Source organism: Plasmodium coatneyi, chromosome 8 (assembly GCF_001680005.1).
Source record: "Plasmodium coatneyi strain Hackeri chromosome 8, complete sequence".
Classification (NCBI taxonomy): domain Eukaryota; phylum Apicomplexa; class Aconoidasida; order Haemosporida; family Plasmodiidae; genus Plasmodium; species Plasmodium coatneyi.
Window position 1 is genome coordinate 903,087 of NC_033563.1, and position 14,091 is coordinate 917,177.

Consider the following 14,091-nt stretch of genomic DNA (forward strand, 5'->3'; position numbering starts at 1 on the left):
AAGTGTGCACACGTGCATATAAGCACGCCAGCAAAATGCGTCGAAAAAAAAAAAAATTAATCGGGGAAACTAACCACGTCGATAAGCACATGAGAGTGAAGCACGGTGAGAAACATATTCACACATTCACACTCCGTCTTAATTATGCAGCATGGTTGAGTGTTTCCCATTTTGAGTGGAAAAAATGGAGGGCAAATATGGGGGTGGTGGACGAATAGGGAAAGTCTGGCTAGGTTTCTTTCCCGAGTAAAGAGGCACTTAAAAAATGCAAATGAGGAGTTCACCTGGGTGAATCTAGGTGCGAACGTGGCTAAGCCGTTCTGCCCTCGTCTAGTCCTCTTGGGCATCCTGCTCGTCTTGTTCGCCCTCCTCGGCGTCGCCTTCCGCACCCCCATCTGTGTCCGCCCCCTGATTGTCAAATACTTCCTCATTGTTTTCATGCGAAGACGGTATGCTAATGGCTCCCCCTTCTTGATCCACATTCTCCTCATAGGACACTTCATTCTGTGCCAGGTTTACATATGACCGGTTGAACATAACGGGGTGTTCCTCCCCCGGTTCACTGTTCCCGTCGGAATGTGTAGACCTGGAAAAATCATTGTTGGGGCGCTCATCATTGGAACTTTCACCATGGTAACGATAGGAGGTGTTGCTTGCACTGTCAGCATTTTCGTTGGAGCTATCCAGGGGTTCATTTTCGGACAGCCCTCTTCCTGCACCTTGTTCGTCCTGTTGGTCAGTTTCTTCTTCCCCTTCCGGATTTCTCGGGTTGTACTCATCGTACTGGGCATATTCTTCCTCCTCCCCCGTTTGGTCCGCTTCACCCATGCGGTCCTCTTCACCCATTTCATCCTTGGAGTTACCCCCATCGTACTGCTCATAGTCCTCCTCCTCTGCCGCCGCGTTGTATTCTTCATAATGTTCGAAGTGTTCATTCGTGTCTTCGCCATCGCCTTCGTTCGTCTCTCCACCCGATTCATCGTCCTCCTCCTCATCACCCGTTTGATCATCTTCATTTTCGTAATTACCCATTCTGTCATCATCATCACTATTGTCATCATTTTCATCGTCTCCGTCGTTGTCGTCATTCACGTTGTCATGGTAGCCGATGTCATCACGAACCCGCTGCTGTAACGCAGCAAGTTCCGCCCTTCCATTGTCGTCCTTCCCCTCACACTCCTCATCCGAAGAAATCACATAACAACTTCTGTTGCTCTCCGTTTCGTGATTTTCCCCTTCATCATACTGATTGTTCTGCAGGAGGTTCGGGTCGGCATCATCATCATCATCGTCATCGTAGGGGCTTCTGGAGTTCTCTACCTCCCCTACATGATCCACCCCTTGGACGGACTCTAAAAATTTGTTTTCCCTCCTCTCATGTGTATACAATTCATCTTTCAGGTCATCCTCTCTGCTTGCTTCCTCATCGTAGGGGTAACTCCCACCATCGCCCATGTAGCTCCCCTCCTGTTGAAAGGAGTCTTCACTTCTATGACTGACGTGTTCCTCTTCTCCCATTTCCTGGTCACTCCTCTGCGGCTGTTCCGATTGTTGAGGCTGTTGCGGTTGCTGCTCCTCCTGTAGATTATTCACAGTGGGCACACCTTCAGCCGCTTTTTTCAGCTTCTTCAAATGCCTCGTAAATGTAGGCCAAATCGTGTTTACCATTTCTGAGTCGGAGTTGTATTTTCTTTTTTTCATTCCTTTTTCCTTCCCCGTGTCGTAGTTGACTTCAGACGCATGAGACCTAAACGGACTCACCACGCAACCATTGGGTTCGTTGAGCTCGTTCATCACGCGGCTTGTTGGAGGAGTCCATAACTGCTCCTCACCTTGCTCCCTCAGCAGCTCCTCTGGTAGCAGCTTGTCGTTATGCAGTTCGTTACTTGGCGGTTCTTCTTGTTCACTCTCCCTGGAGCGGTCGATCACTTCGGGGGTTATTTCTCCTCCCATGTTGCATAACTCCCCTTTTGGTGTAAACCCTCCCGTAACATCCTCTTCACCATCGGCTTCCCCTTCATCGTGCGGCGCGTTATGTGATATGTCCTCCTCCACTTCCACACCGACGCATAAATCCACGTCAATTTTCTCACCATCTTCCAGTTCCGCTTTATTCCCTTCAAGCGGTTGGATTGTATCATCCGGCTCATTATGACTTGCTCCCCCGCATGACGCCGAATTGTCCACTCCGTTTTCCAAGCCGGAGGTAACAATACCAGCGTCTTCCTCATTCTTTACAACTAATTCGTTTTCACTTCGGTGGGAGGATCTTCCGTCGTCCTCATCTGGAAGACTATCCTCCTCGCTTGATTCATGGGAAGAAATATTTTCCTCCTCCTTCTCCCGAATGATGCCTCGAAAGATACCTCGAATGAAGCCAGTGACGTTTCCACTAGTGTCTTCTGGCGTGCATGACGATTGTCTCTCTGATTGGTCGTCGTCTTCCGAAACGTTCTCCTGATACCGATCCAACGTTTCGTTGTTCGTTGCTTGACTTGCGTCCTGTTCATCTGACGGGATGATTACACCCCCCTGGGTGGGTTCTACTTTTTCGTGTGATCCCTTCCTTAAGAGGTATTCCCCATCGGTTGCTTTTTCCTCTGCTTGGTCGTCATCAACCCCTCTATCATTAAGGTTTACCATATTGGGGTTTTGTTCCCCATTTGGATGCTCCACAAGGTTCTCACTCCGTCCAGAATGTATTATTGGGACTACATCACTAGTGGAAGGGAACGCACGCTCTTCGCACTGTTGATCTCCTTGCAAGGATTCACTCGCATCAACATTAGATGCGCTGCTACTATTAACACCTTGTTCCCCTTGAAAACTCAAAAAATCGGCTTTTCCATTTTCCACCATGTAATTAAAATTGTTGGCAAATCTCTGAACATTCTGGAAGACTTCCTCTACGACTTCGTAATTCACGTTGGTCCACTTCCCCTGTTGCTTCACCACCGTGGCGTCCTCATAACCTGCACTTCCCTGTAGCTCATCCATGATTGAGTCACACATGAACATATGGAAGGCTTTTTTCAAATTCCTCAGTTGATTCAGTATGGAAGCTTCTACTCTCTTCCTAGAATTTACAATTTTAAAAATGTTACAGATAACTATATTCTGTTGGATGAGGTGACCAATGAAGCTTTTGTACTTTCCCAGGTTGACTGCATGGAGTTTATTAACCTCTTCTGTGTTCTTCAGGTTGGTCCTTAAACTTTGCATGGAGCATTCGTTCATCTGTATGTTATCCTTTAGTTGCGCGATTTGGTCTAGGTTGTTCACTTGGATCACTTCGTTCTTTTCATTTTTCGTTTTCAAACTTTGGATAAATTCATTCTGCGTCTGTATGCTCTGCTTAAGAGAGCTGACTTGATTTTTTAAAATTTGAATTTCCTTCAAGTTACGGTTAATTATGTAGAGATAGCAGGAGCCCAACTTAAACAGCTTCAGGATGTTGCACTTAATAACGACTATGTGTTCGCTTCCGTTAGGGGGGGGGTCAATACCATTCATGCATTGTCCTGCAACTTGTACTTCCCCTCCAGACAGATTTTTCAACCTACTTAGAATCTCCTCCGATGATGCATTCATGGCATTTTCCAAAGCAGAGAAGCCATTCGTACCGCTATACCCATGGAGTGAATCGTCCATTTTCTTGTTGCACTTTTTCTTTAACCCATCGATAATGTCGTCCTTCTCCCTTATGTGCTTATTAATCCTATCCTTGTATTGCTCCATAAGGGTGAGGGACTCCTTCATCTTTGCTATATTGGAAGACAACGTGGTGATCTCCTCGTGTAGTTTTTTAATCTCCTTGTCCTTCTGCTTTGCTTCTTCCCTGCACTGTTCAATCACTTCGTTTCTGTTTTCTAGCTCCGCAGTGAGGTCTATATTTTCGCTAATATATTTGTGTATTTCGATCGACACGTTGGAGGGATTGGCTTCCTCCAAAGGTGACCCCTCTGCTTGGGCCACCCTCTCTTGCACACGCGCCCTCATTTCTGCATTCTCATTGGTGAGCTTCCTAATTTGAAAGTTCAACCCAATGATCTGCTTCTCCTTGGCGTTAATCATGGCAAGGTGTTCCCTCACTTGGCTTTGCAGCTTCTCCTTTTCTACAATTATCGTGTCGTTATTCTTGGTGGCCTGGAAAAACTCATTCTCCCTCTGCAGCTGTTCAATCTTCCTTTCGTGTTCCTCCTTGGCGAGTCGAAGCACTCTGTTTTGTTCACTAACGACGTCCAAGTCGGTTTTGATTTTGTTAAACTGGATGGCGTGGTCGCTGCTCAGCTGGTTTAATTGCTCCTCCATCTTTTTTTTCTCTCCTTCCCTCCTGGACAGTTGATTCTGCAACAATTTTATTTTTACCACGTACTTCTCCTCATTCAGTTGGACCTTCTCGATCTCCTTCGCCAAGTTCTGCAGTTCTATTCTACTCTTTTGTAAATTCGCTTTTAGACTTACAACGAATTCACTATTCATATGACCTATCCCATTTTTATCCGTTAGGTTGGTTTGCAACTCCGAAATGTACTTTTGCTGCTGGAGGAGTTTCCCCTTCTCTATTTGTAGCTTCTGCTTCAGTTCGCTGTTCTCAAAGTTTACTTTATCCCGTAGGGCACAATTCTCATGAAGCTCCTCCTGCAGGTCTTTATTCACATCCATTAGTTGTTCTAACCTCGTCTTAAGAATCTGGTTGTCGTTTAGGTTGACCCGTGTTCTAAACATTTCATTCAAATGGGAGTTGTCTTTTTTTAAATTTTCCAAAAGGTCCTTTAAATTACTTATTTCCTCCTTGTGTGTATTTATTATGATGTCCCTTTCGTTGATTAGCTTCTTATTCTGCTCCACTTGGGATTGGTACTTCTCAACAAGTGCATTCAGTTCTGTTTGCAAATTCGCCTTATCATTTTTCAGCAGCGCAATATATTCTTCCTCCTTCTGTTTCATATTCAGATGATTTTTCTTCTCACTCTCCAACGTTTCGACTTTCATTTCCAGCTGGTCGTAATTCCATTTAAGCTTCTTCACTTCCAGTTCCTTCTCCGTTAGTTCACTTTGCAGCTGGTCGATCTGCTCGTTCAGCTTGTCCTTCGTTTCGTCTAACTCCTTTGCGTGCTTGGATTGTTCCACTCCTAGGAGGTCCTTTATTTTATTTAACTTTTCTTCATTCAATTGGCTTAACAGGAGGAACTCTTTATGTTTTTCGACCTGATCATTGCACATCTTTTTTAGTCTCCTAATTTCATCCTTACTGCATGCACTGAAATTTCTCCACGTTTCAATCACCCCCATGAGGATTTCCTTCTCCCCCTTCAGTTGCATAATTTCTCTTTCCAAATCGGCCTTCCCTTCCTGCAACTTCCTAATCTTTACCTCCTTTTCTGCTTTGTATTCCAATTCGTCTATTATAGATTGGTGGTAGGCACTTTCTCGTTGCTCTACAGGAAGATGCAACGACCCTACCGTTACGTTCACCGATTGGGGAGGGTCGCCAAGCTTTTTACCTTCCTCCTCTTCAACCATGTTGTCCACTTGGTCTGCTTCTTTTTCCCCCGCTGCGGATACAGCCATGCAGTGCCGGAGCACATTCACCTGCTTCACCCGCTCGTTCAGCTCCTTCTTCATCAAAGAGCCTTTACTCTCCAGATCCTTAATCCTCTGAAGTAGGTTCATGTTTTCCATTTTCAGACTACTAATATCGGAGACGTTCTTCCTGTTGTGTTCCTTCTCCTCCACCCAAAGGCCATTCAAATTGCTTAACCGAATATCGTAGTCACATTTTATCTGTTCATTTAGGGTGAAGAAGGAGTTTAATTTCTCTCTCAAAAACTGGTTGTTCTCTTTTTCCTCCTGTATGAGTGAGTGGAGGTATGCCTTTTCCTTTTCATACAATTTGATCATTTCATCGTTCTGTTCGCTCAGTTTAACGTTTCGAATTTGCCTAGTGGAGAGCTCCTCCTCTATGAGGAGCTTCTCCTTCTTCACCTGTTCATACATATCCAGTAGATGATCGTGTTTGCACTTGTGTTCCTTGCACTCGTTTTGCAAAACAACCTGATTGTTAAGCACTCGTTTTAATTCCTCCTCATTTAGATGCACCAACCGTTGAAGCTTATCCCTCTCCTTGGATAGAACCTCCACGTCGTATTCAAGCTTCTTCCCCCGTTCGAACAGATTCGCTTCATTAATATTCATCTGGTTGATCCTTTTGTCACTCTCCATAACTTCATCTTCGTACTTCCTGGCCAGCCTTATTATCCTTTCAAACCGGTTCAGAAGCAAATCGAAGGATATTTCTACGTTACTGAAGTTTAGGTTGAACAGATTAAAGTATCGCTCATATACAACTTTGTATTTTTCCTCCATGTCAAAGAGGTTGTAACTCACGATGGTGTTGAAAATTGTGTTAATGTGAATAAAGTGGTGCTGATAGAACTGCCTATACTTCTGAATCAGTTTGGCTTCTTCCAAATGGTGAAGCAATTCCTCTTCTGAGTGCTTCTTCTTCCATTTGTGCAGCTCCGCGGAGAGCATCACAGGATCTGCCTGACCACCCAGGGTGGGGTGTTCAATTGAACAATCCTCCAATAGGTGCTCCACACGGAACTCCTCATTGTACTCTCCGATGCGACCAAAAATCTCAAACGTAATTACGTAATCATCGAAGTAACTCAGCAAATCGCTCCGACGGAAGTAACTCATCTGCTTGTTCTCGATGCTGACAATGGCTTTTTCGAGATTTTCCAAAATCTGACGGAAGGCCTCTTCCTTTTCAGCCAGGGCACGCTTGCGGTCTGCCTTGCATGAATCCTCATCGGCGCAGAAGCCAGCCAGACTGACCGCCCCACTAAGAGCATTACTAACTGTTGTGGCTGGTGCTCCACCCTGTAGCAACGAATTGTTACTAACATTGGAGGGAGTCTTTCCACTGAAGTCGTCCACCAAACACCCACCCTTAACGTGCCTACCCACGCAGTCGTTAACGGCAGCCTCGATCAGACTCTCAATAGAGCAGTTCTTGTTATTATGATCCACGTGGACAAAGGAGGACAGATTCGAAATGGAGGATATAACCTTTAGCAGCGTCTCTTTCTCCAATTTGACTTTAAAGTTTGCATCCTTCAGCTTCTGCAGGAGGCTGTCTTTCTCCTTGAGTTTGCTTTCTACCTCTCTGATGTATTCCAATTTTTCGTGGAGGAGGTTTTCCATGTGGGTTCTCTCACCCTGAAGGGTAAGCGCATCCAGGGGATAATTTTTCCTGACAAAGCGATTCATACCCATGTCGTCCTTGAACCTGCTATTCCTCACGTTGGAATTTGACTTTTCCATTTTCTCGTTTGACCTCGACAGAGCAATGATCTTCACCTGTGCTTCGTTCAGTAAATAATTCAGACTTTTGAATTTTTTTTTTTTAATTTTTATATATTTATCATGGTCGTATTTTTTCCCATCCCGATCGTCTGCCGAGTCGTCCGAATCAGGGAGGGGGGTGTTAAAAATAACTTCATAGGTGTACAGAGCGGAAAAGCAGTTTACGTCCTCAAACATGGTGGAGTCAATTTTATTCTTCTCACACACTTGTCTAATATCGTTCGTCGAACGAAGAATCATGACGTTGCAATTTTTTGTATTTAAAAATTCATGTGTAAAGGAAAAGAGGAGATTATTTTTTTCGACAATTTTTTTATACATCCGTTCGAACTGTATCAATGCGTCTTTCATGTTTTCCACTTTTGTTTTATACTGTTGCACTTTTTTTTTTAGATGATCGTTTTGCTCTTTCAATGCATCTCTATCCTTTTCCACAGCCAATAACTTTTTAACGCTAGCCTCCGATGTGGCTAGCGATTTGGTCAAAATATCCTTTGCTTTATTTAAACTTTCCACTGCGTTCTTTCTCATCGTTTCTTCCTTGCGTAATAATTCTCGCAGGGATTCTACTTTTTCTCTGTTCTCCCTAACCCCTTTGAAGTTATTTTTTTCACTTTGGAGGTACTTGATCAGTAGTTGTTCCCTCTCCAGTTTCAATTGTTCGTTTTTTTCCTTCAGACGGATATTTTCCCTTTTTATTTCATCCATTTGTTTATTCATTTCTGCTTCCATTTTAAGTTTCTCCTTCATCATGTTGTTACATTCGTCTATGAGCTTTTCATTTTTTCGATTCATTTCTTTGTACCTTTCTTCCACTTTGGCTAATTTAACCGTTACTTCCTCGTATTCACTCTTGTAACGTGCAAACGTGCCTACTCCTGCTGCTCCATCTGCGGTGTTTAAAATTATTCCCTTCCCTCCGTAGTGCATATCACTTTCTAAGTTTTTCCTCTCTATAACATTTTTCAAATTTGCACACTCCTTCTCTACTTGGCTGTTCCTCTTTTGTAGTTCCTTCACTTCTTCATTCCTCTGTGCACACTCTTCCTTCGTCCTTATTAGCGTATCCATCACCAAGTTGTAATCTTTTATTTTTATTTGTAGCTTACTCCTTAGCTTTGTTATAAGTTCATCCTTATCCTGGTGCTTGGAATCGTCAAACAACTCATCTTCCTCTATGCTTTTTATTTCGTTGAAGCACATGGATTCGACAATATTTGCATGACTGTGACTGTGTGTGTGACTCTGACTGTAACTGTGTGTGTATTCCGGTCCGTGCGTGGGGACGCAACTTGGAACCCCACCGTAGGGTCCATTCGACGGGAACAAACTCTCATATTCCTGATCGTTCAGAATCCCGTTCTGGCTTCCCTCGCTGGGAGCCGCATCGCTGCCTCCGCCATCCCCTCCATCGTGCGCCTTCTCCTTCCCTTTCTTGACGTTAAAAAACATCTTTTAACAAATTCGGCGGGAAAAACGCAAAAATGTCTGAAATTTCAACGGAAACATTCAATATTGCACACAAAAAAAAAAAAAAAAAAAAAAGAATTCAAAATGGGGTTCACAAATTAGGACTCGTCTTCTAACCACCACGCCATCCATTCTCTCCCTATCCCGTCTGCGGATCGAGGATCCACGGATGAGCTAGGCTCCTGCGTGCCCCGCCTCAGATCGTGGAGTCTTCGTTAGTCGCCCATGGGGGGGAGAGAAGTAACGGGAATGGCCTGCACGGTGATCAAGCTCGAAAATGGGGAAAGCAACAGCAAAAATGTTGCCAAGCACACCTGGAAAAGGCAAACTGGAAAACGACACAAACAGTCCCCTAGCCTTTTCCCTATGGCGCCCCACCCGAAGGTAAACTACCGGCCGAGTTCTCCACTGCGGGCTTCGGCTGTTACTTCATTCAGGTGGTGTTCGGGGAGCAGCCCACTCACGTCAATGGCGTCAACCGTTTCAATGACGCCACAATCGCCACCGTCACGATAGTCACTACGTCGCCACCGGTTCGCTCAACGTGCGGCTACCGATTCGCAATCACTTAAACGACGAAAACATTTTGTAGTGAAACGGTCGCACTTGTGTGCCTAACTACAAACTTATTTTCCCGAAAAAAAAAAGGAACACGTTCTTTTACGCGTTCGTACTTATCCCCATAATGTTAAGTAAAAACGCAAAAAAGAATTTTTTTTTCCTTTTTTTTGCCTTTTTCTTTCTTTTTTTTTTTTTTTTTTTTTGCGGAGCTTTTGCTTAGCCTCTTTTTTCTTGCACGCTTCGACAAACGGCGGGGCGCAAAAAGGGGAGGAAAGGAAATTATTTTTGTCCGTCGTAGGGGGGAGAATTTTGCTTCGTTCATTTCGCTACAAAAATTTCATCTTTCTTATTTTTCTTTTTTTCTTTTTTTTTTTTTTTCTTCCTTAATTTTTGTTTGCTGTGGAAAAGGTAAACCCCGCCGGGAATGTTGAAGGATCCCGCGGGGCACCTCCCCCCCGTCGGTAGTTTTTCGCTCCTTCACCTCTTCACCAATTTATGCAGAATCGTACTTTTTCTAAAAAAATATGCCCCAAAGGGTGAGTGTATACTATGGTGTGATCTCCCTACACGCTTTGCATGTTTCGCAAACTTCGCAGACTTCCCACCTGGCGCCTCTGCTCGCGTGGGTGGAGACTCGTTCGGCTACGTATGCACATGTGCCTGCAGAGAGTGAGGTAACGCTGTAAAGGAGTTTTTACTTCGGCCTACCATTTTATTCCTCGTTCAGTCTCCCGTCAATTCTGTCCCCACCTTCCACTTCTTCGCTGCGTGCAAAGCGCAACTATGGCAGGATCCCCACCGTTGTGGTTACGTTGGGAAAAAAAAAAGAAAGTAAGCATGGAAGAACAACACATAGTAGGCAGAGAGGAACGATTCACCCGCGCATTGCAAAACTTTAAGGGGTTCTTGCACCGCGTTCTGTTGGATGACTTCCTACAGTGTGCATATCTCCGGTTGGATAGTTAGGGGATGAAGGGCAACGTTTTCCAGCTTTTTTATTTTTCCCCTTCCCCCCGCTTGTCATCCCCCAACGCTGGAAGGAGTTCCCAAATGGGAGTATACAGAAAAAATAAATAAAAAAAATAATAAAATGGACAACTGATTTGGCCTTTTCTTCCAACTGGAAAAGTACCATAGGCATATCACACCCGTGGTGGAAGGACACGCAATTATTAAACTTTCCCAGACACAGGTTTGCATGACTTATTCTTCGTTTCCCTCACCGTGTGCATTCGTTCGGTTGTATATCCCTGGATGGAGGTCATCATGGGTGAACGCTACTCTGGTAGGCAAGACAAACCATCCAAGTACTCATCACCAACTGCTTAGTGACGCATCCAGTTGGAAGAGGTTCCTCCCTTATGACCCAATTTGCGACTGGTTGGTGTCAAAGCAAGAGAGGCGCCCCTCCCCGGTCAATAAGAAATGCCACACATTTTAACTGAAAAAGTTAAAGCAATTAAAAAAGGGGATCTTAAAAAGGGAACCTTAAAAAGGGAACCTTAAAAAGGTTATCATTAAAATTGTGCACAGACATGTGCATGTGCATGCGCATGCATCTTCCCTCCTGCAGACAAGCGCAGGATTGGGCTACATTAATCAAAGTTAAAGGGGCGAAAAAAAAAAAGAAAAAAAAAAGGAAGACTAATTATACTGTAAAAAAGGAAATATAAACAAATAATGGCACACGGTACGGGAGGAGCGCAGCAGAACCATCCGTGCGTGCTGAACATGTGCCATTAAACAAGGGGCATACCAAAAAAAAAAAAAAAAAAAAAAAAAAAAGAATAGGTTAGATGAGGTGAGGTGAGACGAGAGGGGATATAGGAAGGATTCGCAATATGATATTGCAAGATGATGCTGCGAGATGATTCTGCGAGATGATTCTGCGGGACGATGTTGTAACCCCGGTTTCCTCCGGTGTGGCGTTACGTGCCCCGTTGGGCGAATGTATTCGTTCACTAAAACAGGGAGTGGATCAGAGGAACCTGAGAAATGACTTAACTGGTGGGGGCTGCTAACCGATGGTGCCTCCTCGGGGGATATAACCCTAACTTTACCGTGGGGATAACCTTCCCCCCGGCATCTCCAAACTGTTGCTATACGTGCATGCAATAGTTGAGAATTATTCCGTCCAGTTGGCACGCCCCCCCTCAGGCACTAAAAACAAAGGGATCGAAGAGATAGTTGCGAACGTCAAAGGAATCGGACACGGAACTAGTGGACCCTTTGTTCTGGAAAAAAACGGAAGCCAAGTAATTCACACAATACGTTTCGTATATCTGGATGTTATTTATGAGCATAATTTCGGACAGGACATCGCAGTTCTTAAACCGGTTCATAATTTTGTGAATGCGCTTCTGCCGTATGTCCTGGATGAGGCCTACACAGGGGGGGGTAAACACACACAAGGGGAATGACAAAGGGGGCAGGATACTACGGAAGGGTCCCTCTCAACAGACCCTCCCAACAGCCACTCACAAATGAGCCGTATTGTCATACGGCCATTCCGGTGCCGATTTAACGCTCCACTTACCGGCCACCTTGAGGATGTACTTGTAGGGGGTGCGCTGGCCTATGGTTTCAATCGGCGTGGAGTTCTTAAACGCGTTGTTTTCCAAAAACATGGAAGATATTTCGAAGAAGAAGGGACTTGGTAAATCGGTCAGCTCATTCATATCCTCAAATTCCCTCTTGTAAATATTTTTTAAATTATCGATGTAAAACCAGAAGGGAAACTCGACTGTGGCAAGTCCCTCCTCACTTAATTCTTTGGCAATATACACAGGATACCATTGCCTTTGTCCCGACTTCATCTTCTTAAAGTCGAACCCTTCCACTTCGGATAGGTCCAAGTAGGGAATATCTGCCAGCGCTTTAACAACGACTAATTCGTCTAGCGCCTTCTGCCAAATGATGTGGTTAATGGATTCTTCGAAAAGGTAGTAAATAGAAATTTTGTTCAATTCTACGAAATGTGGGTTAAATTTCATGGGGAGGAATTCTATATGTTCCTGGACCTGTTCATTAGAAGTGAGAATACTTCTGTTCATAAAGGAAGGAGAGGATACATTTTTTTCATTTATGTAAATGGCTTGGTTTATCGTCTCGATGTTATCCTGTTGGAGTTCACTGTTCTGCAGATATGTGTATATATTAATTAAATTGTCGAACACGTAGTTTTTTTTAAATTGCTTCCCCTTCACAAAAATAATATTGCTCTGGAAGCAACTATACGCATTGGACAATTGGGGGGGTAAACTTTTCATGCTTTTAAAACTCCTATACAGATTAGATACTTTTTCATACACACTGGTTAGTACCTTCTTGGTGGAGTAACTTTCCTCCGTATCTAGATCCGTTATCGCTGCGTCTAGCTTGTCTAATGTCGTCTCTAGAAGAATCAGGTGGTCGTTATTTATTTGGATATTTTTATTTCCTATGAGATACTGATCCCTTAGGTAGAAGATGTTGTAGACCTCTTCACATGATTCTATGTTTTTCACAGGAAGTTTTGGAAAATCTTCCACAACAACGTTCGCTTCGCTGTTGGATAATTCGATTTCCGCTAGTTTGCTGAATGGGGGTTCCTTCACCACGCCGTTCAGGCTTCCACTGTGGTTGCTTGGTACGGAGCTGCCTCTTACTCCTTCTTCTCCCCCCCCTGGTGCGTTGTTATATTCACTACTGTGCTTGTGGAGGAACCCGCTGTGGTTGCTGCTCACCGATTGGTTCGTGGCGTAGGCCTTCCGACGGGACTTGTCACTCATGAAAATCTTTCCCTTGTTTTTTTTTACAGACGTTTTGCACAGTTTTGCGTTTTTTATTCGTTTTTTTTTAAAAATGGAAAACACATCTGACATTTTTAACAAGCTTAAGAAGCAGGAGATACTCGTGCCGGCCGAATTTTCGCCAAAAGTTACCAATATATTTTTCGCCCAATTTGCACCACTAATTTTTTTTTTTTTTTGCTTTGCGTTTTTTTCCACCCCCTGTGCCGCCCCTCCCTGGGCGCGTCAATCACTTGTGCGTTGCTCTGGTGGGCGTTCTGCTCCGTGTCAGGGCATGTTCCTGGATCACGCCACCCGGATTGGTTACGATTCCCGTCTAACACTCACCTGTCTTGTCCTCTCTTGTCTGCTTCTTCCCTTCTGTGCGCTCCCTTCTTCGCATTCCTGACGCTGCGTCCCAGCCGCCGCCTCAGGTTGCTTCTTCTGTTTTTGCGCGCCTCGGTGTGCCCCTCGCCCGTGCCGTTTTCGCATTCATTCTTCTTCTGGTGCCTTGCGCGTACGTGCCTGGCCTCTTTCCGCCCGTCCAGCTTTTTCGCTGCGGTGGTCCCTCTTCGGTTCGCTCTCCCCGTGAGCGTGCCTGGCGTGCCTGACCTGCCCGTTCGCACAGACCGGCTTCGCTTGTTTCGGTTGCTGTTAGAGATTGCCCAGTTCGGCTCGCCTTAATTGCTTCTTTCCCTTCACGCGTTGGTTACTGAACCGAGGAACTTCTCTCCGCAGTTGCGCTGGTCTTTGGTGAAACGATTTCGACTCCTAGTTAGGCCAGGGTTATACCGTCACAGCTGGTTTGCTTCCCCTTTCAACCCACACGCACGTTCACATAAGTGTGTGTGTAGGTAACTCCTCACGTCAATTCGTGTGTGTACGAACGCTACGCACAGGCATGTTCTTTCATGTG

General features: G+C 44.8%; 2 protein-coding genes across 2 annotated transcripts; both read right to left on the reverse strand.

The window, feature by feature from the left end:
• Positions 1-330: 330 nt before the first annotated feature.
• Positions 331-8,826, reverse strand: PCOAH_00021130 (Uncharacterized protein; the record flags this gene model as incomplete). Its single annotated transcript, XM_020058920.1, has 1 exon — positions 331-8,826. One exon carries the CDS (start codon positions 8,824-8,826, stop codon positions 331-333), a length of 8,496 nt encoding a protein of 2,831 aa, XP_019914485.1.
• Positions 8,827-11,558: 2,732 nt separating this feature from the next.
• On the reverse strand, positions 11,559-13,268 carry PCOAH_00021140 (Uncharacterized protein; the record flags this gene model as incomplete). Its single annotated transcript, XM_020058921.1, has 2 exons — positions 11,559-11,788; positions 11,942-13,268. The coding sequence occupies 2 exons, from the start codon at positions 13,266-13,268 to the stop codon at positions 11,559-11,561; spliced, it is 1,557 nt and encodes a 518-aa protein (XP_019914598.1).
• Positions 13,269-14,091: the final 823 nt, after the last annotated feature.